At 36.7% G+C, this 27,880-nt stretch overlaps 2 protein-coding genes, 1 non-coding gene and 1 pseudogene across 4 annotated transcripts; 2 read left to right on the top strand and 2 right to left on the bottom strand.

The window, feature by feature from the left end:
* Positions 1-413: 413 nt before the first annotated feature.
* LOC146937023 (putative disease resistance RPP13-like protein 1) lies at positions 414-6,620 on the bottom strand. 2 transcript variants are annotated; one of them, XM_085751534.1, is made up of 4 exons: positions 2,735-6,620; positions 2,470-2,614; positions 1,153-1,246; positions 414-940 (listed from the first exon to the last, which is right to left on the bottom strand). In XM_085751534.1, the coding sequence occupies exon 1, from the start codon at positions 6,594-6,596 to the stop codon at positions 2,751-2,753; it is 3,846 nt and encodes a 1,281-aa protein (XP_085607660.1). In that variant the 5' UTR covers positions 6,597-6,620; the 3' UTR covers positions 414-940; positions 1,153-1,246; positions 2,470-2,614; positions 2,735-2,750. The 2 variants fall into 2 exon arrangements, with proteins under 2 accessions (XP_085607660.1, XP_085607661.1); XM_085751535.1 differs by having other exon boundaries at positions 2,517-2,614.
* Positions 6,621-6,682: 62 nt separating this feature from the next.
* On the top strand, positions 6,683-6,797 carry LOC146937022 (U5 spliceosomal RNA). Its single transcript, XR_015033903.1, has one exon. It is a non-coding gene; the product is annotated as a U5 spliceosomal RNA (small nuclear RNA).
* A 312-nt stretch (positions 6,798-7,109) lies between these two features.
* On the top strand, positions 7,110-21,694 carry LOC146937021 (uncharacterized; annotated as a pseudogene).
* Positions 21,695-26,120: 4,426 nt separating this feature from the next.
* LOC146937020 (F-box/kelch-repeat protein At3g23880-like) lies at positions 26,121-27,679 on the bottom strand. The gene has a single exon (XM_085757755.1). It carries the CDS (start codon positions 27,390-27,392, stop codon positions 26,235-26,237), a length of 1,158 nt encoding a protein of 385 aa, XP_085613881.1. The 5' UTR covers positions 27,393-27,679; the 3' UTR covers positions 26,121-26,234.
* Between the last annotated feature and the right edge of the window lie 201 nt (positions 27,680-27,880).

Below are 27,880 nucleotides of genomic sequence, written 5' to 3'. Positions count from 1 at the left end.
TAAAGAAGAGGATAAGGTGGAATTTTTTTTAAAAAAAATAGTGTTATCTACATTGTGAAACACATGGAGATGTGAGGTCATTCAAATTATTCATGTCAGCGGTTTTTGTCAAAATTGATCAAATTGTACATAGGAGACTAGTAAGTGTAAAAAAGGTAATACTGAGGGGTTAAAATCACTAATTTTAAATTTTTAAGGCAAAAATCGCTCAATTGTGAAACTTGGGGTGAAGAGTGCAGTTAAGCATTGAAAAAAAGTGTTTTAAATCGTTCGCTTTGGATCAAACATATAAGTTATCGTTGTGCTTAATAACTTTCCAACACAAGCTCACAAAGTTCAATTAATTAAATAAGTACATCCCAATTTATGGCCTTTGGAAGGAGAAATGGTCAATATACATTAAAATACAGAAATTAACTAAGAGCTTCACTAAAACTTCATTAAGACTCGAAGATAGCAAAACATGGTATAACACAAAATGCCACACTATAAAAGGAGCATTAAAATGCACTGATAGTATACAATTTTTGTTTACATGATGTTTGGCTACAACTGCGTGAGAAACCCAAGGAGACAGAAAAATCTTTCAAATGGACAGCGTATAAATCAATGGAGAGAAAAGAGATGCTATAAAAGTACTTTTTTTTCCAACATTATGAGGTTTTAATGTTTTCTCCTACCCTAGCTCCCATTGGTTTAGGAAGAAGATTTGACTAGAATTTTTCATAAGGCCTTGTAAGCCTGCCCCATATGCCGGCATACCAACATACCTCTTCCTTGGTGTTCCCTCCATCAACTTAAAACCAGAGATGTGTTTGGGTACTTGTTTTATTGGGATCGTTTGTACGCAAATATTGTACCCCTTACGTGGAGCCTGACACCCTGTCCTTTGCGTCGCTTCACCATGTTCACAGCAGTAGTAGAAGAAGCTGAGTTCGGCCTAATTCCAACAAACATTTAGCACGAAATTAGTATAACATGCATTTTGATAGAACTATTATTTTCAGGAAAGCTTTCATGTCCAGTTAAAGAAATGTAAACCAAGAGTCCTTTTTGGAGATTTATATGAAGCTGCTTGCTCTGGAAGAAGCCGACGAAATCTTATGATTGATTTTCACAAATGAAGTTAACTTTTTAACTAAAATTATTTACCTTATTCTGTTGGGCACCAAATCCTCCTTCCGAGTCACGCGGAAACAATTAGTGATTCAACATAGAGGACAGCATCCCTTCCAAATTTCATAACCTGCTTGGAGTTTCAAAATACAATGAGCACCTATATTTTATATTTCCCACATCTCGCTATCGTCATGCATGTAAAAGAAAAACATCTAACTATCTAAAAGGCAGTAGTAAGAGAGCTTATATGATCTTCAAATCCATATGAGGCTTCTTTTACAACAAGGTAGTTCCACTCTTTATACTTTTTTATCATTGATTGAAAATTTTGTGTTTGCAATGACATCAAAATGCATAATTCGCAAGCCTTACACATCAATGTCGAGGATGCCCTTCAGGACGAAACATGGTGTTTCTAAAAACCTATTACATGAACGTCATTTGTCTTTCAAATTAATAGAAATGACAAACATGATTCAAAATTTAAACCATAAGTTTAAATTCTTAGTATTAACCAGCCATCATTCTAAAGGAAATGGATTAGGTGAGGGTGGAATAGGAACACTCACAGCTAGGAGGTGCTGGCGGTAAAAGTACAGGTTTCTAAGACTGCCATGCTTTGGAAGAAAGGATTCTAATTTATCTACACATCTTCATTAAATCCATGATAACTTACTGTTACAAAACAACATCTTTTATCTTTTATGTATGATATTTAAATGACAAAACAACACAAGAATACCAAAAAAATTATCTAACAGACCCTGTAACATATTATTATACTATTCATTCAAAAAAACAGAAATCATAGGATTTTCAGAACTGAAAATATCGATTCTTTCAGGTTTTCCTCATCTCAAATCTTTACTTTAGATCTAAAGGTGTAATACATAGTATGGCCTACAACATTTCTGTATCAGGTTCAAGTCAATCCATCAAAAACTGATCTCTTAATTGAGGCAGGTTTTGGCTTTTTGCTAAGCTTTTATGCTTCAGATCTTTAACATGAGTACCATGTTGGTCAATGGATATGAACGCAAAAGACTTAGTTTCTACCTGAGTTACTCATCTACCTTATTTCAAAAAACATTTCTTCCATATTTAGAAACTACACATTATCTTTGCATATGGAAAGATCAAGATAAATACAGTCATCAGATTTCATTTTAGGACCATGTTAGACCAAGTGTTGGTTTAATTTTTCCTTCCATATAAACTACGAACCACCACGTCCTCAATATTCTATTACCAAAAACAAAACATCATTTTTCTTTTCCATGCATTTCTGTGAACAAAAGCTAAAAAAATACCATTTAATCAAATGGAATGTAACTTCTTAAAGTTAGTTACCAGTTATATCGGCAAGTGCAACAATATTAGAAAGTTGAGACACATACACATAACTAGAGGACTGGAACAGGTCGTCGGTGCTAGAAACAAAGAAGAGAACAACCTCATCATCATAGATAATGGAAGCAGAGAAAGGCGCGAGAACCTGGGAATAGACACAAAAGCTGGTATAAACAAACTTACAGCAGAGATAGCTCATGAGAAAAAGCTTGTAAAAGTAAAGACTTAGATAAGCATGGATTCTCAAAGTATTTCAAGGACGCACCTATGATCAACGGCGCTCATGTGATCACTTCATCATTGATAATTACGAAGGGAATGTGAGCAATCTTACGCCACTCTTTCCCTCTCTTCCTCTGCAAACTTGCTTCAAGTAATGGACAATGCATGATCCTCAGTACAGAAATAGAAGGCAATCCCTCTTCTGGCAACGACTTAAGCTTGTCAAAGAATGAAAACTCAAGGTTCTGGAGAGAGTTAAGATGTTGAAGCCACTTCCCATCCAAGCATTTTATATTATCAAGATTAGAAATGAATAAGGAAACGAGAGAAGCTGGTAGCAATGTCACTTCCATTTTCATCACCGCATTCAAAAAATCATCACCTGCAATTCGCAATACGGAAAGACAATTGAGTCGTTCCCAACTTCCCATTTGCGAAATCCCTCCAAGATGGCCAACACTCAGTTCTCGTAAACTGACAGGAAAACCATCTTTTGCAAAACTTTGTAGATTCGGAAGAAATTTCATTTCTAATTCTTGAAGGTCAACCAGAGTAGTCATCGGTTCAGGTATTGAACGAAGCTTCTCACACCCACGCACCATAAAATGAATGAGGTTCGGAGTGCGCAATCCACCTGGAGAAAATGACTCCAATCCATGACACTCCCATATTGTGATGCTTTTAAGAAATGAGAGACTTTGTGGCGATGCATCTTCTGCAATTAATATTGATTTCAGATTTATACAGCCGTAAATATCCAGACTCTTGAGGACAGGGAGAGAGCCCAAGGTCAATGATGTCATTGAATTACAACTACTGAATATTGTCAAAACTTCAAGTGATGTGTAATTGTGCAAGGATTCACAAGGAAGGAACTCCAGATTCTTACATTCATAGATTCCAAGAGATTTTAATGTTTTGGGTAGAGGTATGTTTCCTTTGAGTTCCAAACATTTTTCAAGTGAAAGATGTGTAAGACTTGGAAGGTTGCTTGGGATGTCTCCTTTGAGTTTGGGACAATGTTGCAGTGACAGACGTTTTAGCCTCGGAAACTCTATAACTGTATCCTGAACCAACTTCCATTCTTCCCACTCTTGCATATCCTCAAAGCGCAAAGTCTCCAAGGAGGGAAATGGTTGAAATGCTGAAGAAATATTACTTCCATAGAATTCAGTACCAATTGTTTTTACTGATTGCATCCCTTCGATAATGAGTTCTTTCAGTTTTCCTAGTTGTCCAAGGGGTAAATTACCTTTGAGTTTTGGACATTGCCGTAAAGACAGTCGTCTTAGACGAGGAAACTCTGTAGTTGTACCACCAGTGAACTTCCATTCCTCCCACTCTGGCATTGTATCAAAGTCTAGATTCTCCAACGAGGGAAATGGTTGAAAGGAAGGAGAATTACTCCTCCCATAGAAATCAGTACCAATACTCTTTAGTGATTTCATCTCACCAATAAAGAGTTCTTTCAGATTACCTATTTGTCCAAGGGGTGGCAGCCACGAACAATTAGTACAATTCAAGATCTTCAAAAACACCATTTGGCCAAATAAAGAATAACCCAACCAATTTGGAAAGTTGTGTCCAGCATAGCCTTCTATGACGAGATTCTTTAAATTTGTCGAGGGTTGCAGCTGCTCTAGTACAAGACTTTGGGTATGTGAATCTGAAGCAGTAGTGGTGGACCATTTTAGTACCAATTTGTCGATTTGATCTTTTGTCTTCAAATTTGCTTGAAATGCATTAGAGGGATCAGTAACATTTTGCAGTTGTGAGATAGAAAGCTTCCCCTGTAGATGAGGAAATTTTCCAATCTCTGCAACCTTCAATCCATCATGATGTTTGCTAACAACGAAGTCGGACAAAGTTTGGAGATTTTCTAGTCTGGCTATTTGTACGGGCATCACCTTCAAACCAGTACCACTGATATCAAGGTGTCGTAGATTCACCAATTTCCCCATCTCCTCGGGCAATTCAGCGAGATTCCAGCAGTGAGCCAACAACAAGGTCTGCAGATTGTAAAGCTTGCATGTTCCGGAAGGCAACCTTTCAATCCCAGTAAAAGATAGATTCAAGTATCGCAAGTATATCAACTTTTCAACAGAGTTGGGAAGCTTTGTGATACTTCTGTAGTTTGACAAAGACAGAACGCACACTTGTTTCATTGTTGAAAACAAGTTATGTACTACCCTGTTCGATAACCAACTATCAGACCACTGTTTTTGTAATGGTAAAGCTAGAATGGTACGTAGATCTTTTAATCCATACAATTTATCGAATTTATTGTATGTGTCATATTCACCTTTAATGTATGACAAATGGTGTGCCCTTTCAAAATTTTCATGTGACTTTTGTTCATCACAGTCCAACCTAATACAATAAGGAGATGAAATCATTGTAGCTAAATCATTGATAAGGTCATGCATTTCAAAGCCTGATTCCTCATCATCAACAGACCGTCGACGTATTAGCGATCTCAATACTAGTTCATCAAAGTATTCGTCTCCTACTTTTTCCCAACTTTTCTCAATTTTTGGCCGAGGTACTAAGCCTTCTGCAATCCACAACTGAACTACCATCTTTTTCTCTATGATGGAGTTCTTTGGAAAAAGTGAACAGTAAGCGAAGCATCGTTTTAGAGGAGCTGAAAGATAACGATAACTCAATAGCAGAGCCGGCTGCACCTCATCATCTGTTAATTCCCAAATGCTACTTTTTAATACGTCATTCCAATAATCCATGGACAAGTTGATGCGAAGTAGGGCCCCAAGTGTTGTTGCTGCTAATGGTAAACCATGACATTTATTGGCAATTTCCCTGCCAATTCCTTCCAGGTTTGATTGTTGCTGGTAGTTACTCTCAACACATGCATGTTTGGCAAGTAGAGACCAGCAATCTTCACTTTCAAGAGGTTTTAGGTGGTGGACATAGAAAAAGGTTTGCATGGGTAACGCAACTCTTTCATCTCGTGTTGTGATGATGATCTTACTCCCCATCTCCCCAACATTAAAGATATCATTCAAACTATTCCAACCAACATATCCTCCATACCATATATCATCCAATACTAGCAAAAAAGTTTTGTTGCTTAAACTTTGTTGCAATTGCATTTGAAGAGTATTCAAGTCATTAGTCTTAGTTGCTTCTGAATCGACAGATTCTAGAATGGTTTTAGTGACTCTAACAACATCAAAATCTTTGGAGATATATGCCCACCCTCTCAGATCAAAGTTATCCTTCACTTCAGGGTCATTGTAGAGAAGTTTAGCTACTGTTGTTTTTCCTAGCCCTCCCATGCCCACAATGGAAACCACTCCTATTTTACTTCCACCGTCACTACCATCTTTCGACAGCAAAAACTTTTTAAGTTTCTTTTTATCATTTTCTCGGCCATAAATAGCAGATTCATCTACCAAAACGGAACTTGTAGGAGTTCCATGCCAAACATGACTCGAAACACCTTCTTTTAAGCCTAGTTTCTGTTTTCTTAAATGTTCTAAACTTTCAAATAATTTATGCAATTTGAAATTGATCTTTCTATTAAATCTTTTGAAACGAGAAGAAAGATTTTTTAGCACCTGAGCAGTAGCAGTTTGGTTTTCATATTCGGCTTTGACTTTGCACTTCGATGCCTCGGTGTTAATTTGGTCAAACAAATTGTCAGCTTCAAATACAGCATCTCGCAACATCTCTAACCATTTCTTGACAGCAAGATTTTTTATCTGTTTCTCCTCAGCATCATTAAGAATAGCTTGAAGACTCACCAATGTTATCTCCAACTTTTGCAAGAGTGAAAAATCAAGCTTCGTGCGCCGAAAGAAGTTCACGATGTCGCCAGAAACAATTTTTTCCAATAATGCCTCCACAGAAACTGATATGAGTGCTTCTGCCACAATAGTTGTCATGATCAATAATAGAGTTGAAAGGATAAAAGTAAAATGGAATGTGTCTGCACCTTATAGTCTTTACAAACTGACCAAACTTATTATTGAGCCGTATGATGAAGGCATAGCAAACTATTCTTTCACCTTTTTCTAAAGAATTCCGTGTGTGCATCACTTACAGCCGCACGCGCTAATTCATTTATTAGCTTTTTATCACCGACACTTCCAATCAAAAGTATTTTCGCTGTCTCACACGTGTCGACGTTGGAAACCGAAACATTTAATTAATTTCAATCAATAAATTTTTTCTCAAATTATTACCAAATACTAGGTTGATTGGTGAGCACCTGGACTATTTGTACAAAATACTGGTCTTCATTTTGGCTGGTCATTTGACGTGTAAAAGAGTACTAACATTTTATTCAACAATAAAATAATAAAATATGTTAAAAGATAATAGAGTACTACTAACCTGACCTCACCACAATGAAAGTCCAACCAGTTTGCATTTTTTATTGCCATTAATAATTAATAATGGTGGCGGCAGGTAATTAAGATTGTCACACCAGATCGTGTGCCTTCATCTATCTTCGTATTTCCCAATTTATTCCTTTATATTATAAAATGTCGATATCGTATCAGTTGTTATGGGTAGGGGTGGGCAAAAAGAACCATGAACCGAACCGAACCGCGTGAACCGAACCGAACCGAACCAAAAATAACTGAACCATTATAATGGTTCACGAACCGAACCGTTAATTTATTAACAGTTCTTGAACCATAACCGAACCATCTTGAATCAAACCAAACCGTTTGAACCGAACCAAACCACTTGAATTTTTTTTTTACCACTTGAACTCTTTGTTGGATCTTTCCAAAAAAACAATTTATTTGAAATAGCTTATTTTAAAAAGCTTATTTTATGCAAAACACCTTATTTTATGAAAACAACTTATTTTAAAAAATCAACTTATTCAAAACAGCTTATTTGAAAAACAGCTTATTCAAAACAACTAATTTAAAAAAAAAACAACTTATTGAAAACAACTTATTTTATGGAAAACACCTTATTTTAAAAAACAGCTTATTCAAAACAGCTTAACGGTTATTAGTTAGTGGTAAATATTTTAATCTTATGGTAAATATTTATCATAGAGAAGTAGTATATTGTGTGTTAAAATCAGGTTCGTGATATATTCGCGAGGATACAAGTCGGGAGATATAGCATCACTGTAATACTATACTAAAGGCCAAATTCATTAAAGCCATGATTCATTAATTAATATGACATACACTAAACATAAAACAAAGTATGTCCCTTCTCTCTATGCATTAACATTTTCAAAGCCATCGGTTTCAATTGCATGAAGGATGGAAGAGCCTTGTTGCATATATATATATATATATATATATATATATATATATATATATATATATATATATATATAGAGGCATATAACCTTGAAATAAAACGAAGACAAGCTCTTAACAAGAAGAGCAAAGTTTCAAACTGTCCTGGATAATATAAATATGGCAACAGAAATACCAATTGTGTCGCAATGTGAATAAAACATGAACGAAACCAAGGACGGGAAGAACGTAACACTGCAGAATTTTGCAGGAGATGCTTAGCTGAAAATTAACGGGCAATGATTAAACTATTTTGGCAGCAAAAAAACCACGATGTAACTATGTCTATCACACAACAAATCCTCAATGGCCAGTGGATTACAGTCACTATACTAAATAAAACTAGCACAAAACAAAGTAACTTCAACAATAGTGATGTATTCCGAAACAATTCCTTTCTTTCTCACTAATTTTCATGTCTATACGAAACAATCGAAAAGGTTACATAAATAAGAAAAGAAAAGGACAAAGAGCTAGGAGGAGTTAAATGAAAAGGTTACATAAATAAAATCGAAAAGAGTCAACGGAGTTTAGATCCGTAGAACATTCAAAATATTGCATTTCCATCCACATAACATTCAAAAGGTTACTGTGAATTGTCATATTTTGCAGTACTTTTGAATTCTGCATGATATATTAGGAAAAAATGGTTATTATTTGATCTTATTCAAATAAGCAGTTTTTTTTTTTTAAATAAGGTATTTTCATAAAATAAGCTGTTTTTAATAAAAAAAAAAATTATATTCTTAAAAAAAGTAAATAAAAAAATATTTTGCATTTTGGATAAAAAAAAAGGATAAAAAACACAATTAAATTCACAAAAGGATAAAAAAAATACATTTCGGTTCAAACTATTGGTTTTGGTTCGGTTCGGTTCATAGGTAAGAAAACGGTTAACCGAACCATGACTTTGGTTCAGTTCGGTTTGCTCCATACCTGAAACGGTTCGGTTCGGTTTGAAGGTGAGAAAAACACAAGAAGGGGGGTTGAATTGTGTTTTAGAAAAATTCTTCGTTTCTCCTAAAAACTGAACACACTGATCAGAAGCTAAGCGAGACAGCTTCTGAAGTGATAATCAGAATCTAAATGCAGCGGAATAAAACAGATAGAGAGAGAAGAAGAACGACACAAAGCAATTATACTGGTTCCTTCCACAATCCGGAAGTAGTCCAGTCCCCCTTGCACTTCCAAGGAGATTTCACTATGAGTAATATCTGATTACAAATGCTCAAGCACACAAGCAAGAGACTTCCAATGCTCAAGCACACAAGCAAGAAACTTCCTTTGCTCAAGAACACAATCAAGAGACTTCCTGCTCAAGCACAACTGCAAGAGACTTCCTAACTAAACAAAATTACACAGAAAATTGTTTAAGGTTGAACACTTGATATACAATCAGAGGTGCTCACAATACAAATCAGATACAGACTCAATGGACTTAAGAATTTCTAAGATATGACTTTGAGACACAGAAATTCTAAGTGAATGCAGAACAATTTCAGCAGAGGTTTGGTACTTGTGAAAATCTTGTGAGTCTTTCGTTCAGCGTTCTTGCATTGCCAATTCTCTAGGTCTTCACTCCTTTATATAGAGGTGTGAGAGAGACGTTGTGAAATTGCCAGCACACCAAAGAGTCGTTGTTAAAGCTTGATCTTTCACCAATAATCTTTTGCCTGATTTGGCTGTTGTCCTATGAAGAACAAATTTGAAATCCATTCCTTATCCAAAGGAACATCTATGCAGGCGAAACCGTATTCTGGAGCTGTTTTCTTGTCCTGTAGCGCGGACACAAAACAGAGTAGTGGAGAACGTGGTTGTACAATTCGTACAAAGTACAATGTCAACGCTTTCGTCCAAATTGCAAACACACGCCTTCAAACACCTTTGAAATGACCGTTGCAAACTCCACTAATCCTTTGTTTGTGTTTTCGAATCCAATAGACAGCTTTTGCATTGATAATTCTTCAATTCTTGATTCTTTGCAAATCCAGTTGATATTCAGCTTCTGGTGAAATGGCTTCTGATGAGGCAGCTTCTGATGATGCAGCTTCTGATGATATGACTTCTGCAGCTTCTGATGACGCAGCTTCTGATGATGTGGCTTCTGGACCTCTTGTCTTCAGAAGCACTATTCTTTAGGAGCAGCTTACTTCAGGAGCGCTATTTCTTCAGGAGCAGCTTGACTTCAGGAGCGCTTTTTCTCTTCAGTAGCAAGTTGCCTTCAGGAGCGTCCAAGCTTCAAATTTTTGTTGTTTCCATAGCTCTTTATTTGCTCATTCAGAACCAATGATGATGTAACTTTATAATTATGGTCCTGTACACTTGAACAAATATTAGCTAGTCCAATTTACAATTTTTAATACCTTGTTATCATCAAAACCCTTTAAGGTTCATTGTTAAACACATTTTGTTCCAACAATCTCCCCCTTTTTGATGATGACAAACAAAAGTATTTAAAATTGATCAATTGTTGTTAATCTAATTAACAAGTTGACTTTGGGGTTCTGAGGTTTGTAAGCTCAGAATCTGAGGTTTGTAAGCTCAAACTCCCCCTGAGTCTGATAGTCTTTAAGGTGAGGTTTGTAAGCTCCCCCTAAGTTCTATCCAGGTTAATTAAATTCATTTTTCGCGCAATAATATTATCAGAGCTTAAAAACAAAATTGAATCATTGAAAGAATTAACTTATAGATAAGAAGAATGGTTCAATTAATTTTACTTGAATTTTGATACTCCTTCGTTCGTTCATAGCTTATACCAATAAGGTAAAAAAAATGATAGAAGGTTTTCAAAAATTTCAAATGCCATTAATGGGGCTCAGAGCCTTTAAATACTTGTCACATATACTCCCCCTTTTGTCATTATCAAAAAAAATTAAAATAAATTTAAGCATAAAAGACAAAAAGATATGAGAAAAACTCAAACAGGAGAGAGTATAAAAGAAAGTGAACTAAATAAGTCAGAGCAAAATATATGAACATGTATATCAATTGTCAGAAGCAGCTAAACAGTCAGAATCAGTAAGCATTCAGAAGCAAGAGAAATAAGACAAGATGGTTTCAGAAGCAAGGACTAAGAAATTTTAAAACAGACAACAAACAAAGAAAAACACAAGGGTGTGCAACTAAGGGTTGGTTTGTTGTTGTTTCTTCATCTCTTCCATTTCTTCAATTTTCTTCTGCAACATTTCTTCAAGCTGTTGTTGCCTCTGGAGAAGAGCTTGTTCCCTTTCTCTGGCTTCTTGCTGCTGCTGTGCCATCTGTTTCTTCAGAAGCTTACACAACCTGGCTTCTCTGGTCAAGTAGTCCGCTTCTGAGAAGAAAGGCTGGTTTGCCAGGAGCAGTGTAGAACTTCTTACTCTGAGACTCTGATTCAGATGCTCCATTAACTTCCTGACAGAAGCTTCCTTGCTTCTGATGCACTTAGCCCTTAAGCTTTCAATTAGCTCAGTTGCCCGGTTCTGAAGTGATGCCCAGGAGTCTTCATATGCACTTGTGAGATCAATTGTCCTTCGTTGATCCACAAGATTATGCAATTGACTAAGGATTGTCAGAAGCTCAGAAGTAATATATCCAGATTCCAGGATGTTTGTGGGTGGATGATCAAGGGTTTCAAGATCAGAATCACTGATTTCTAAATCTTGAATGGGGTTAGGAATTGGAAAGGTAAGGTGTGTTTGTGTGTTTGAAGACGAAGGCTGGTCAGAATCAATGTGTGTGGCGGAGGTTGAGTCTTGAACATTGACTTGAGAGATGTCAACATCCATGGGAGTTGGTTCTGGAGAGTGTTCAGGTAAAGGTTGAAATTCAGTTTCAGTTGGTGGTTGTTGTAGTGAAGTTGTTGTTTGATTGTTGAGTTGGGGGTCAATGATGGCTATTGGTGATTGTGGGGGTGTAGTGGGTTTTTGTGGTTCAGGTGTTTGTTGATGGGGGTTTTCTGAAACAACATTTTCAGAAGCAGCTGCTTCTGGAGTTGTTTCAGAGGCCTTTTCTGAAGTTTTGTCTATGGGTAATTCACCTGAGTAGTGGAGAGCAAGATTGTCTAAGACAGAAGTGTCTTCTATTTGTTCAGGTGCTGATGGTGAAGAGGGTGAAGTGGGGATAGAGGTGACTGGAATCTGGATTACCTGATCTGCAGGGTCAGCTTCAGAAGTGATCTTCTGTGGATCAGCAGATTGAGAAACTGCTTCTGAAGTTCCCTCTTCTGGAGCATTTTCAAAGACGAGCATCATATCGTCTTCCTCATTGTCTTCAGTAGGTTTACCAGCAATGGCTCTTACTTCAGCCAGTTTATCTTTGTAGAACCTATCACAGTCCTCCAATCCCAAAGCCTTGAGCTTTTCATCTCTTTGATGAATGTATTGAGCTTTTTGATCCTTTCTTTCTGATATAAGATCAGCAGCACGTTCATCTGCCATCCTTTTCCTTATTCGAGTCATCTCAACCATAGGACTCACAAGTTGAAGGGGAGCCTTCTTCTTCTTCAGCTTGGGATCAGCCTCCTTTTTCTCTATTTCTTCAAGAGCTTCATCCAGCTGCTCTTGAGTGATTACCAAGTCTGCCTTACCTTTTCTCCTCTTCTGTGGAATAGAAACAGCACCAACCTTCTGCATCTTTCCTTTTTCCTTGATAAAAACAGGTTTAGCAGCTTCTGACTCAGTACTAGTTCTGGCCTTCTTTCCTTTAGTAGGAGCAGCTTCTGATTCAGAACTAGTTCTGGCCCTTTTCCCTTCAGGTGCCTCAGAAACAGCAGCTTCTGACACAGCAACTGCCTTGGCCTTCTTGCCTTTCCCTTTAGCAAGAGCAGCTTCCTCCTGAGACCTTGCATCTTCCTCCAAGACGTACTCAGCTACTGATTGAACTAGGAAATCAGAGTCACTTTCCTTAAAGATGGGAGGAAAGTCCCTGATTATCTCAGTTTCAGCAGTTGTCATCTCTAACCACTTTTCATCTTTAGGGGCTTCTTTGATGAACTTCATAGAGCATAAGCTCCTGCTACTGATAGTCCTTTCAGCAGTAGAAACTTCGAAACATTTATCAGAAGCACTCCTTGTCCTTTTTAAGAACTCCAGCACCCTTCCTTGATGAAGGATTTCAGAAAGCAATCTTCCATAGGGTACTTGTTTTCTTCCTCTTGTAGTGCTTTCGTTTATGGCCCAGCAGAGATGATCCATTACATATCTGGGGAAGTTTATCTTTTCAAGATTGGTCATGAAATAAATTGCTAGCTTCTGTTGGTTGTTGGGTTGGTCAGACCCTCCTGCTCTTTGAAAGAAGCAATCATTACTGAATTTCACCAACATTCTGTTGTGAATCTCCATCTCTGAAGGCTTGGCATCTTTCTTCCCACCCAGAAGAGAGTTGTAGTAACCTTTTAGCAGGACATCTTCCTTCCTGACTATTTCTTGGAATCTTCCCTCTGCATGCATCCTACAAGCTTTAGCTATAACGTCCTCAGTGATGGTTATAGGAATGCCCATCACTTCAGACCTTATTTCTAAGCTATCAAATGATGTAGGATTCATATCCATGACCATTTTCCCTTTCTTTGACCCCGCTTGTTTGCTTACGACTTTTGCAGGCTTTTCATTGTACACTTCAGCTTTTAACCAAAAGTCCTTGACCAAGTTCACATATGTTGGCCCATTTAGCATCTTGAAATACTCAGACATCATCTGAGTTTCTATCAAACCTTCCATGTTTACTTCATACTTCTTGAGTGAAGCAAAATCCACCGGTGACTCTACTTGAACTATTAAGGATTCCCATGGAATATCCATAGTCTTCTTTTTGTAGATGGACCCAGATTCTGATACGCTTTGCTTGTTTGATGTAGATTCTGAAACTTTTGAGCTTGATGATGCCATTTGATGATTTACGAAGATTTGAAGAAGATGAAGATTTTAGGGTTCTAAGGTTGAGAGAATGCGCTTACTTCGCAAGAGGTTTGAGAGCAAATGTGTTTGTTGTGAGTGAGTAGTGTGTGAATTGACAAAGTGTTAAAAGTAAAACGATTGCAATTCAAAAGAGACAAACAAACATAACATTAATGACAAAATTGGGGGCGCGTGAAAAGTACTTTCAGAGCTTTTAAATCATCATTGCCCTTTTAGTTATACACCAACACATACAGGCCACGTAAGAAGTTCACAGAGTAACTACCAAGTTAGTGGGCCAAAAGTTACTTTTTAAAAGGTAACTTCCAACGTTTCCACTAATTCAACTATTCAGAAGCAATAAATCCAGCTTCTGGACTTCAGATGCTGACGTCATCATCAGAAGCGAGTTTTCCTCAGAACCTCAATAAAGAGCTTCTGATGGACTACTGCTTCTGAACTAACTTCAGAACCTAAAATCCTATTCAGGAGCAAGCAAGCATTTAATCAGATACAAAGTGCATGTTCAAATTTTTCTTTATAAAATCAAATCTTTCAACAGTTAAAGGCTTAGTAAATATATCAGCCCATTGATTTTCAGTATCAATGAATTGTATATCTAAAATTCCTTTTTGAACATAATCTCTGATAAAATGGTGTTTGATTTCAATGTGCTTCGCTCTTGAATGCAAAATTGGATTTTTAGACAAACAAATAGCAGCAGTATTATCACAATAAATGGGAATACTGTTAGCAGTTATCTGATAATCTTCCAACTGATGTTTCATCCAAAGTAGTTGTGTACAACAACTTGCAGCTGAAATGTATTCTGCTTCTGCTGTAGACATAGCAATAGTTGTTTGTCTTTTGCTAGCCCAGGATATAAGATTATCACCCAGAAATTGACAATTGCCACTGGTTGACTTTCTTTCAATCCTATCACCAGCATAATCAGCATCACAGAATCCAATTAGCTTATAATCTAAGGATTTTCTATAAAGGAGTCCAAGATTGGTTGTTCCTTTCAAATACCTGAAGATTCTCTTGACAGCAGTCATATGAGATTCTCTAGGATCTGATTGGAATCTTGCACACAAGCATACACTGAATAAAATATCTGGCCTAGATGCAGTGAGGTATAACAAAGAACCAATCATACCTCTATACAGCTTCTGATCTACTTTAGTTCCTTCATCTTCTTTGCTCAGGTTGCACGTAGGATGCATTGGAGTGTTCATCACTTTACAATCTTCAAGTTTGAACTTCTTCAGAAGCTCCTTTGTGTACTTTGATTGATGAACATAGACTCCATCTTTGCATTGATTGATTTGAATGCCAAGGAAGAACTTCAGCTCTCCCATCATGCTCATTTCAAATTCATCCTGCATTAACTCAGAAAATTCCTTGCAAAGAGATGCATTAGTAGAACCAAATATTATATCATCAACATATATTTGCACAACAAGAATATCTTTCCCAAGGGTCCTTCTGAAGAGTGTAGTGTCAACCTGTCCTCTCTTAAAATCATTTTTGATTAAGAAATTACTTAGTCTATCATACCAAGCTCTGGGAGCTTGTTTCAAGCCATATAGTGATTTCTTCAATTTAAAAACATGGTCAGGATATTTAATATCCTCAAATCCAGGAGGTTGCTTAACATACACTTCTTCTTCTATGACACCATTGAGAAATGCACTCTTGACATCCATCTGATATAATATTATGCCATGATTAACTGCATAGGAAAGAAGTAACCTGATTGCTTCCAATCTTGCAACTGGAGCAAACGTTTCAGTGTAATCAATGCCTTCTTGTTGACTATACCCTTGTGCAACAAGTCTGGCTTTGTTTCTTGTTACTTCACCTTGCTCATTCAGCTTGTTTCTGAATACCCATTTTGTTCCAATAATGTTCTTGTGCTGAGGTTTGGGTACCAGATCCCACACATCATTTCTTTGAAATTGATTCAACTCTTCTTGCATAGCTAGGATCCATCCATCATCTGAAAGTGCTTCATCAACTGTTGTAGGTTCAATCATTGAGATTAGTCCAATCATTGACTCTTCTTGTCTGAAATGTGATCTTGTTCTTCTTGGACTATCTTTATTTCCAATGATTAGCTCTTCAGGATGTGAAGACTTGTGTTTGAATGTGTTTCTGGGAGGATCTTCTTGATGTGAGTCATCTTGTGCTTCATCAGAAGCAGCTTCATCTTGTGCTTCTGATGTGGGTTCAGCTTCTGGACTATCTTCAGACTCAGCTATCTGATCAGGTTCTGGAGTAGCTTCAGGAACCTGTATCTCTGCAAAACTTTCACCTTGCTTTGAAGTTTTATCTATGATCTTGCCTGACTGGTTGCCTCCAAATTTCACATTTCCTCCCTCTTTCATTGTTAGGCTGAGGAACATGGACTTGTCTCCTGTCATGTGTCTTGAGCAACCACTGTCTAGGTACCATGATCTTTGCTTTGGCACTGCTCTTAGACATACCTGCATCATTGACATTTTTAGATTTAGGTACCCATTGTTCTATGGGTCCTGGAAGGTTAGTACTTAAGGCTTTACTCTTCACTTCTTGTACCTTGTGCTGTGAGTTGGGTTGCTTCTGATTAACCATCACCTTAGGTTTTGGTACTTCAGAAGCAGTAACTGTCTTCTTCTGAAACTTAGACTTCAGAACCCCAGATTTTGGTTTCACCAGACTCTGAGGAATAGGTTCTGATCTTTTCAGGATCCTAACCTTTGAAGTTTTGGAATCAGATTTGATCATAGCCTTTGACTTAGAGTTCTTTGGCTTTGAAGTAATCTTAGCCTTAGAACTAGAAGCTTCAGGTTCTGATTGAACAACAGTTTCCAACTCAGCCCCTTCTGGTACAAAGAATGTTTTCAGACCTTCCTTGATGCATTCACAACAAGACTTTAGATTGGTTTTCTCCAGTTTCACTTCTGGAAAACCAATTCCTCTGCCATTGTTCTTGTAAATGCTATAAATCATAGAAGCCACTCTGCTTCTGTCAATGCCAGATATAATAAAATCTTCAAGAGCAATTTCATGGTTACTTAAAGGTTTTTCATTACACTTTTCTTGTAGCTTCTGACATAAGAACCTGAGCTGATCTTCATATGTTTTACACATGAAGTCAAAGCCCCTAAGTCCTTGTTCAGAAGCTTTCAGATCCAATAAAGTTGATTTTTGCTGTTGTACCAAATCAGCATATTTTTCTTTTAAATCCTTCAACTCATTGGTTCTTACTTCAAAATGTGTAAGAAGTTCTTTAAGTGACTCAACAAGTTCATCTCTGGGAATTTTGGAATATACCTCGTTTTCATCTTCTGAGTCTGAATTTGACCCAGCGTCTGAAGTTGCTGTTGCTACCAACCCAACAACTACCTTTGCATCTTCATCAGCTTCCTCTTTATCAGATCCAGATTCACTACCCAAATCATCCCAGGTTGCCATTAAACTCTGCTTAATCTGCTTCTTGAATTTGCTTGGTTTGAATGTAGACCTCTTTGACTTGTCCTTTGACTTTTCTCTTTGAAGATCAGGGCATTCAGCAATGAAGTGACCTGACTTCTTACAGTTGAAGCATCCCTTCTGATCTTCTTTCCTTGAGCTTCTGGAGTTACCCCTTCTGGAGAGAAACTTTCTGTTCTTCTTGGCCAGATATTGAAGTCTGTTTGAGAGCATGGCCATTTCTGCAGCATCTGGTTCAGAGTCTGAACTTGACTGTTCTTCCTCTTCAGATTCAACCACTTTGAGAGCTTTTGATGACTTGCCTTTGGATGGAAGAGCTATTGATTTACTCTTCTTAGTAGACTCATGTTCATTAAGACTTAACTCATGAACTTTGAGAGAACTAACAAGATCTTCGACACTTAAAGTGTTTAAATCTTTAGCTTCCTCAATGGCAGTCACTTTTGGTCTCCATCTGGCAGGTAAGCTTCTGAGTATCTTGCTTACATGATCAGAAGCAACATAGCTCTTCTTTAGAATCTGTAGACCAGAAACTAAGGTTTGAAACCTTGAGTACATCTCCTCAATAGTTTCATCATCCTTCATTTTGAATAACTCATACTGATGTACAAGCAGGAGAGCCTTTGCTTCTTTGACCTTCTTGCTCCCTTCATAATTTGAACAGAGAGAAGCAAACATAGCTTTAGCAGTGGATTTGTCACTCATCTTCATGTATTCTGCTTTGGGTATGGCAGTGACAAGAGCTCCTCTGATAATATGATGCTTCTTGTAAAGTTTCCTCAGTTCTGGAGTATGTTTCTTTCTATCCACAGCAGCTCCTTCTTCATCAAGGACTAAATCACCAACACCATCTTCCAGAATATCCCATAATTCTTCATCTAGGCTCATGATGTAACTGTAAAAGTTGGTCTTCCACCAAGAGAACTCTTCAGCATCTCCATTGAACTTTGGAACTTTTCCAATACTGGTTTTCTTACTATCACTATAATCATGTGAGACATGTTTATAGCTAGTATCACCAGGACCAGTAGGAGTAGGAGTAGACATGTTTTTCTCAGATCTTTGACTGTTGCACGGTTAAGTGTTACACAACAGACCAAGGCTCTAGATACCAATTGAAGGTGAGAAAAACACAAGAAGGGGGGTTGAATTGTGTTTTAGAAAAATTCTTCGTTTCTCCTAAAAACTGAACACACTGATCAGAAGCTAAGCGAGACAGCTTCTGAAGTGATAATCAGAATCTAAATGCAGCGGAATAAAACAGATAGAGAGAGAAGAAGAACGACACAAAGCAATTATACTGGTTCCTTCCACAATCCGGAAGTAGTCCAGTCCCCCTTGCACTTCCAAGGAGATTTCACTATGAGTAATATCTGATTACAAATGCTCAAGCACACAAGCAAGAGACTTCCAATGCTCAAGCACACAAGCAAGAGACTTCCTTTGCTCAAGAACACAATCAAGAGACTTCCTGCTCAAGCACAACTGCAAGAGACTTCCTAACTAAACAAAATTACACAGAAAATTGTTTAAGGTTGAACACTTGATATACAATCAGAGGTGCTCACAATACAAATCAGATACAGACTCAATGGACTTAAGAATTTCTAAGATATGACTTTGAGACACAGAAATTCTAAGTGAATGCAGAACAATTTCAGCAGAGGTTTGGTACTTGTGAAAATCTTGTGAGTCTTTCGTTCAGTGTTCTTGCATTGCCAATTCTCTAGGTCTTCACTCCTTTATATAGAGGTGTGAGAGAGACGTTGTGAAATTGCCAGCAAACCAAAGAGTCGTTGTTGAAGCTTGATCTTTCACCAATAATCTTTTGCCTGATTTGGCTGTTGTCCTATGAAGAACAAATTTGAAATCCATTCCTTATCCAAAGGAACATCTATGCAGGCGAAACCGTATTCTGGAGCTGTTTTCTTGTCCTGTAGCGCGGACACAAAACAGAGTAGTGGAGAACGTGGTTGTACAATTCGTACAAAGTACAATGTCAACGCTTTCGTCCAAATTGCAAACACACGCCTTCAAACACCTTTGAAATGACCGTTGCAAACTCCACTAATCCTTTGTTTGTGTTTTCGAATCCAATAGACAGCTTTTGCATTGATAATTCTTCAATTCTTGATTCTTTGCAAATCCAGTTGATATTCAGCTTCTGGTGAAATGGCTTCTGATGAGGCAGCTTCTGATGATGCAGCTTCTGATGATATGACTTCTGCAGCTTCTGATGACGCAGCTTCTGATGATGTGGCTTCTGGACCTCTTGTCTTCAAAAGCACTATTCTTCAGGAGCAGCTTACTTCAGGAGCGCTATTTCTTCAGGAGCAGCTTGACTTCAGGAGCGCTTTTTCTCTTCAGTAGCAAGTTGCCTTCAGGAGCGTCCAAGCTTCAAATTTTTGTTGTTTCCATAGCTCTTTATTTGCTCATTCAGAACCAATGATGATGTAACTTTATAATTATGGTCCTGTACACTTGAACAAATATTAGCTAGTCCAATTTACAATTTTTAATACCTTGTTATCATCAAAACCCTTTAAGGTTCATTGTTAAACACATTTTGTTCCAACACGGTTTTCCCGAACCATTTCAAAATTTCGGTTCGGTTCGGTTTTTTAGGTTAACCGAACCATGCCCACCCCTAGTTATGGGATTATTTCAAAGAAATTTGAGTTTCTAGGTTAGTAGGATGAAGATTTAAATTTGTTTGATTTGATGAAATTTTAAATGATAATGATGTTGACATTAAATTGGGAAAAAAATAGATAAAGGATGATAGAATTACATAAAATTAAGTTAAAAAACGAATTTTGTAATTTACCTATTTTGTTTTAAAGGATATTACATATCATCTTGTATCTTTCCAAAAATAAAATAATAGAACTTTGCTACTAAACAATATATATAAGTCCATGAATTGGCAGAAGGCGAGGATGAATTGGGTTAGGGAAGGAGACACAAATTTAATTTTTTTTCATAATATGATGTCTAGCAGACAAGGTGAAATGCAATTCATTTGGTCCATGTTGATGGGGTTCTTGTTGAAGGGGTTCATAATATTCGAGCGGCTGTTTTTAATCATTTTTCCAGTCACTTTCGTGCTTCGGATGTTGTTAAGCCGGGGGTGGAAGGGTTGAATTTCTGAAAACTATCTTACACTCAGGCAGGTAGTTTGGTGTGTTCTTTTTCATTGGAGGAGGTCAAACAGGTGAATTGGGATTGTGAGAGTTTTAAAAGTCCCATGCCAGATGGAATTAATTTTGGTTTCATTAAAGATTTTTGGCAAGAATTGAAAGATGATTTCATGAAGTTTTTGAATGATTTTCATCGAAACGGAAAACTGATGAAAGGAGTGAATTCGACATTCATTGCTTTAATCCCTAAGGTGGACAACCCACAAAGGCATGCTGACTATCGTCCCATCTCTTTAGTCGGCTACATGTATAAAGTGTTGGCAAAGTTCCTTCCGAATAGGTTACGTTCCGTAACTGGGTATGTCGTTTCAGATGCTCAGTCTGTTTTTGTTTGTGGCAAACAGATTCTTAATGGTATCCTTATTGCAAGTGAGGCGGTTGATGAGGCAAAACGCTTGAAAAATGAATAATTGTTGTTTAAAGTAGACTCTGAGAAGGCATATGACTCGGTGGATCACAAGTACCTTGATTCGGTGTTAGTCAATATGATTTTTCCAACTCTTTGGCAAAAATGGATATTGGGTGTCTGATGGTGGAGTTTCCTTTAGAGAGGGGGCTTCAACAAGGGGATCCACTCTCTCCTTTCTTATTTTTGTTAGCACCTGAAGTGTTTGATGTTTTGATGAAGGCATTGGTGTCGACTAATTTATTTCATGTTGGGAGGCAAGTCGAGTTGAAGTTGTCCCATCTTTTGTATGCGGACGATACTCTTAATATTGGTAAAAAATGTTGGCAGAATGTGCGCTTGATTCGAGCTGTGTTGTTGTTACATGAGGATCTGCCAGGGTTGAAAGTTAATTTTAATAAAAGTATGCTGACATGTGTTAATATTACTCAGACATGGTTGTCAGAAGCTGCTTCAGTCTTGAATTGTAGAACGGGTATGATTCCTTTTATGTATTTGGGGTTGCCAATTGGTGGAGATGGTAGGAAACTCCATTTTTGGAAGCCTGTGGTTGATAGAATAATTGCTCGATTGTCGTCGTAGAACAATAAATTTTTATCGTTTGGTGGCCGCTTGGTTCTTCTGAAATCTGTCCTGTCCTCTCTTCTGGTTTACTTTCTTTCATTTTTCAAGGCTCTTACAAGTATAATTTCTTCTATATTTAAAAAAAAAATTGGGGGGGTTGCGAGGTCTCTAAAAAAATTGCTTGGATAAAGTGGGATTCTATCTATTTAACTGTGGATCGTGGTGGTTTAGGGGTTAGGAGGCTAGCAGAATTTAATTTTTCTCTGTTAGGGAAGTGGTGCTGGAGGTTGTTGGTTTATAAGGATGGGATGTGGTACCGTGTGTTAAAGGCCAGGTATAGGGAAGTCGGCGAACAAATTCTTGAAGGGGGCAGAAATGCTTCCAGGTGGTGGCATATGATGTGCTGCGTGAGGGAGGGGATAGGGTCGGGATTAGGGAGCTGGTTTGATGACAATACTAGGAGGATGGTAGGTAATGGTCGGAATACTTTCTTTTGGACTGATAATTGGTTGGTGAGAAGACATGTGGTTCAACATAACGACAACTTGTGTGTAGGCCGGTGTGGCACTATCGAGACGGCGGATCATCTTTACATTGGTTGTGATATTTTTGGTAGTGTTTGGTACTTAGTCTGTCATTGGCTTGGCATTTCTTTTGTTTGTCCAGGATGGGTTAATGACCACTATCTTAAGTTTATTAATTTGGCGGGTGTACCACGATCTTCATATTTATATCTTAAGGTTATTTGGCTTGCTTCTGTTTGGGCTATTTGGAAGGAAAGAAACAATCATGTCTTCAAAAATACGGTAATCGATCCTAACACTATTTTGGAAAAAGTGAAGCTGAACTCCTTTTTATGGTTATCGTCGAACCATGTTCCTATTGCTTTTGGTTTTCATGATTAGAGGAGACACCCACTCCTTTGTATGGGTGTCAAGTAATTTTCATTGATTTTTTTTGGGGTGTCAGCAACCAATTGTTAGGTGCCTTGACTTTGTAACAGATATTGTGTGATTCATCACTCTTATGAATCACTTTTCGTTTGGGCAATATATTCCATTTTGATTTGTTCCAGCAACCAAAAAAATCATTTTATCTTACTTTTGCCCTTATTGTTTTGTTTACATTAGAAAAAGAATATAGAGCATTTTTTTTTTATCTCTTCAATATCAACAAACAATAATATAATTTGTGTGTGTACTACACACACTTGAATTAATTTTTTTTTTAAGCAAAAAGATGTGCAAATGGTGAACCCTAGACAGAGAGAAGGGGGACATAAACCAAAACCTTCTCAAACAAAGAAAAAGAAAAACAAGAAAAACAAAGCAAGAAAGAAAATAAAAAGAAAAACAAAAAAAAACAAAAAGACACATGCTTGAATTATTAAAAAAACAATAAAAACGAATAAAAATGAATAAAAAACGATAAAAAACAAATAAAAAGTCGTAGATTTTTAAGGATTATTAATATTCCGTAAGAAAGAAAGTATATTTAGGCATAGAATCAAAACCATAGTTTTCTATTGTTTTGTTTGAAGCTCTTATTTTCAGAAAAAGTGGTCATAGTAATTTGAAATTCAACTGAAAAATAAATAAAATTTAACCAAAAATTATCCTCTGTCTATAAATAAAACTCATTAACTATTATAATTCACTTAGTTGATTATAACTTATTATTGATAACTTATAATGGTGGTCCTAATCTAAATAATGTGAAAAATATGATAGTGAGCCATAATGTTTGTATGTATGCAACATTGTCAATAATTTTAGTTTTAAAAGAAACCATTATTGATTTTGAGAGGAAAACGCCAAGTTAGGTTTTATAAACTTTTTTTTTTGAATGGCAAAATATATATTATAAATAAGGGGATTTAATCCCAAGTATTACACCAAGAAAAAAAGAAACACCTTCAGCCCCACAGGCGGAACCAGAGGCACCCCCGAAGTTTTATAGTCTCTTTATCTAGGTTTTGATGAGGTTCATATACGTGGCGTCTAATATGAATATGAATTGTTGAGTATAATAACCATACGACTCTGACAAAAATAAATAAATAAAATAACTAAAAAAAATAGCATTTTTTTCAGGGATACGACCAATATCATTGTTTTTTTTAACACACTAAAATGAAATTTCATTAACGTATCTGCAACATTAGACGTACCGGCAAAGATCACAAAAGATATAAAAAGTTAAAATAATATCGGAGGAAAAAAACACAAATTACAAAACAGCTAAGAGATTACAAGTAAGCATTGGTGACGATTAATAAGTCTCCAAAATTGGTTGTTGAAATCCATAGTAATGAATTTTAATTTCAACCAAAAAAAATACTGAAGTTTGATATTCTCGCATAAAGTTTGCAAATTTTCCTCCTTTTGCTTCAAAATCCAAGAATTGTGCTCTTTCCAAAATATCCAAATCGTGCAAAACTAAACAATATTCAATGAAATCCACTTCCTTTTAGAAAAGCCACATAAAGCAGTAAAATGCAAAAGTTGTTCAACAATACAACCATGACATATTGTTGCAACGTCTAACCAATTAGCAACCAAAGACCATAACCTACCAAATTAATCGCATCTAGCAAATAAATGATCCCTATCTTCAGACATGCCATACCCGCCTGAGAAAAGACATTCATTCAATGAAATAATTTCTCTTATTAAAAGATTATCCTTCGTAGGAAGGCGATTACACAGCAGACGCCAAACAAACAATGAAACTTTAAGAGGGAAAACATTTTACCAAATATTATAAATGTCTTAAATAATGGCATTAGCACCCAATGGAGTTAAGTAATCATACACACTACACACATAATAGTGTTTTGCCGAATTGAATTGCCAAATCCAACTATCCTCTTCAGCCTCTTGCAAAACAAAAGATATTACCAACTCACAAATTTTTAATTTTTCCCACTTGCTCTTCCTCAAATGCAAACAAATGCCTTCGCCATTTCTACGTTTCACCATTCACACCCCACCCCAAATTATGTAACTCGGCCACACTGTTGCCAATTTATTATTTGCCAAATCATATAATCTACTAGACCTATCACACAACATAGTTCCTCCCAACCAAGGATCCCTCCAAAACAAAGTTACCCACCACACGCCCGATACCATATAACAACCACTTCATGACTCCAACACCAACACCCCCCTAACCCTATTCATATTCGTCCACCACACAAATCCCCCTCCATTGTTATAAAAGATGTGCGCCACCCCCCCCCCCCCCCCCCTCTTACCATATCGAGCACTTAGAACCCAATACCACAAACTATCCTGCTTCTCTAACATCCTCCACCACCACTTACCAAGCAAAGCCAGAATAAACTCATATAACATCATAACCGCCAAACTAGTTGTGATTATAGTGAATATTCTTTGGAAGTGCAAGGGGACTGTACTACTTCTGGATTGTAGGAGGAATCAATATAATTGCTTGTGTCTGCTTTCGCTTTCTCACTTTATCTTTGTGTTTGTTATCCGCTGTTATCAGACTCTGAACTCATCAGACTCTAACCAGTGCAAAACACTCAGAAAAATAAAAAAGAAAACACAATTTAACACCCCCGTGCTTTCTTCACCTTCAATATAAAGAAAGAGTAATAACAAATGATATAAAGAAAGTTACCTTCATTAACCAACAAAAAACAGACATTGTTTCATTTTGTAAGAGAGCACATCCAAAAGAATGGTATTTACATGGCTATTCATACCCACAAAAATCTTAAATAGCAATTCATAAGAATTGACCTTGAATGTAGTATCAAACACAACAACATCGCCATATTTTTCATACCATCAAAACAAGAAGCAAGAAACCAAAAAATATGCTCTAACCTTCTCTCTTTATCAAGTGTATATGCATACTCAAATTTAGGATTCATCACATTTCTTTTGGCCCTTAGTTGTGTTATAGTCTCATCTATAGTTTCAGGCTGTTCATGCAGGCTTCCCAATTCATCATCTGTGGGCAGGTGGTACACAGTACAAACATGTTTCATAAAACCAAATAGTTTGAGCATCCCTCTACTCATACTAGTTTTCTCTCAACTGTGGGCAGGTGGTACACAGTACAAACATGTTTCATAAAACCAAATAGTTTGAGCATCCCTCTACTCATACTAGTTTTCTCTCAAACATGTCAAACAAAATAATAAGTGGCCATGCTTTCTTGCATGATATGAACATAAAGTTCCATAGAAGCCATCAATGGTACCACTAAAAACAAAAGAGATTGCAATTATTCTTTTTTGAGATATCTACAATTACATTTCATCTATTGCTCTGACCGTCTCATTTGTTAGTGGTAGTTGATTTGGCCTTGATTTTAAGGGCTGGAATCAAAGCTCGGCTTTTGAATAATAGTAGAAGATCATTTCAAACTATTGACATACAAAACAAAACAAAATAAAGTTGTTAGCGCATAAGTACTTCAAACTCGTTTGTGTTGGATCAAACAAATCATTTTCAGAGACAAAAAGGAGAGGTAGAATCAACTCATTTAAAGGTAATGCATGAACGGAGAATCAAGCTATAAATATAATCGACCATTAATTAATAATGATCAATGGAGTAACCAGTAATTAGAACAAGCAGAGAATAAATAACATAAACGAAAATTAACCTGAATTTAAATACTTGTCCAAAAAATAACCATATAAGTTGAAATTGAGTCTAAAGTTCAAGTCGTACAGCACCACATCCTAAAGTTAGAAACAAGGAGATACCAAACTCTCGATGCAGACTACAGGGGTAATCCAACCATTGATGTTATCAGTATTCGGAATCTTGAAAGTACCTTTTTCGACACCATAAACAATCAAATTCATTTCCGTGTGCCATGACTTACACTCCATCAACACTTGATCATCCTCCGAAATCCATATTGGCTTGGTATAGCCATAATGGAAAGGATCGTTCATGTAAGGAACACTATACAATTTAATCCAAGACTCTTCATTTCCATACTCCTTCATCATCCAAACACTCGAAAACGCACGAGTATGTCCAGAGATACACAAACAATCCTTCAACACACCTAAAATCACATCATCCACATCTTCCACTCCATAATTAGGAGGCGAAAACTTTCGATACGACTCATTCACCAGATCAAACGAAACAAGATAGTACACATTATCAATATATTCCAACCAATTAAGTGTGTCACTCACGTATTTAAGCGATAAACCAGACGAAACCGGGAAATCCCCGTCAATCATTCTCCAAGAATTAGTACCTAAAGTATGGACCATTATTTTAGCTTTTGGAACTCCATAACCATAGACATAGCTAAAAACAGCAACCGCCTTATAATTATCCATTGAAGAATCATAACCGAAACCATAGGTAGCACAATCACACTTTATTGAAATTTCCATAGAAGGTAATTTTTTTAATTTCCTAATGGTAGGGTTCCATAAAATAATAGATGATCGGTCATGAACCAAACAAAGGATACCGTGGCAAGAGCCGACCACGTAATAGGATTGATTGTTGAAAGGGAAATGTAGTTGGTTGGCTTTAATCGTATCGGAGTTGAAAATGGAGTGAAGTGGGTAAGATATTACATTTAACACATCTGTGGAGGTTAAGATGAGGTGGTGGCGCGTGGTTGACATGTGAAGGTATATCTTAGCGAAATCAGGATCTGAGATGAAGGTATTGAATGACTTGCAAACGCATCGAAGTTGTAAAAGGACGTTGACGGGGAGCCTACAAAGAATTTCAACAACGAGATCAAATGGAAGAGTGAGTAGTAGCGGTGGGTTGAAGGAGAGGAAGAGTGAAGGTAAGAGTGACGTTAGGGTTCTGATAAAGGTGCTCAAATGTTTCTTCTTCGTGGTGGTGGTGGCTGTTTTCTCCATTGAAGAACAACAAGAAGAAATGGCGTCAATTAGGTCACTGTTCCGCCGTTTTCAGCGTAATCATGAAATAAGACAAACACAAACACTTTTAAGTTTTAACACCGAAAATTTGTCAAAAAAATTTTTTTTAACACTGAAAAGGAATAGAGACGGGTATATTTCTTTCTTTTTTTTTTCTTTTAAGAGTGAAAACGGTTTATTTTTTTTATTTTTTATTTATTAACAAAGGAAATTATATCCTATATCTATACGTTTGTTCCTTCACCCCAACATATCGTTAACAATTTCAAAATTGCCCTCCTTATCATTTAATTTTTACATTCATTCTTCAATTTCTTTTGATAAGCATTTGTTTTCTGAGGATTTCGTTTTAGGCCCCTAAAATATCTCTTTAGGCTTCCTAAAATTGCCATTAATAACACATATTGTAGATAACTTCCGGATGTTAATTTTAAAAAAAATATCATTTTGTATATCCGATAGATAAC

Source organism: Medicago sativa, chromosome 3 (assembly GCF_051527215.1).
Source record: "Medicago sativa cultivar Bolivia chromosome 3, Bolivia_mono, whole genome shotgun sequence".
NCBI classification, from domain to species: Eukaryota; Viridiplantae; Streptophyta; class Magnoliopsida; order Fabales; family Fabaceae; genus Medicago; species Medicago sativa.
This window is presented reverse-complemented; position numbering and strand designations above follow the sequence as displayed.

Coding starts and splice junctions, on each gene's coding strand:
- LOC146937020 (XM_085757755.1), bottom strand. CDS start 27,392: ATGGAGAAAACAGCCACCACCACCACGAAGAAGAAACATTTGAGCACC.
- LOC146937023 (XM_085751534.1), bottom strand. CDS start 6,596: ATGACAACTATTGTGGCAGAAGCACTCATATCAGTTTCTGTGGAGGCA.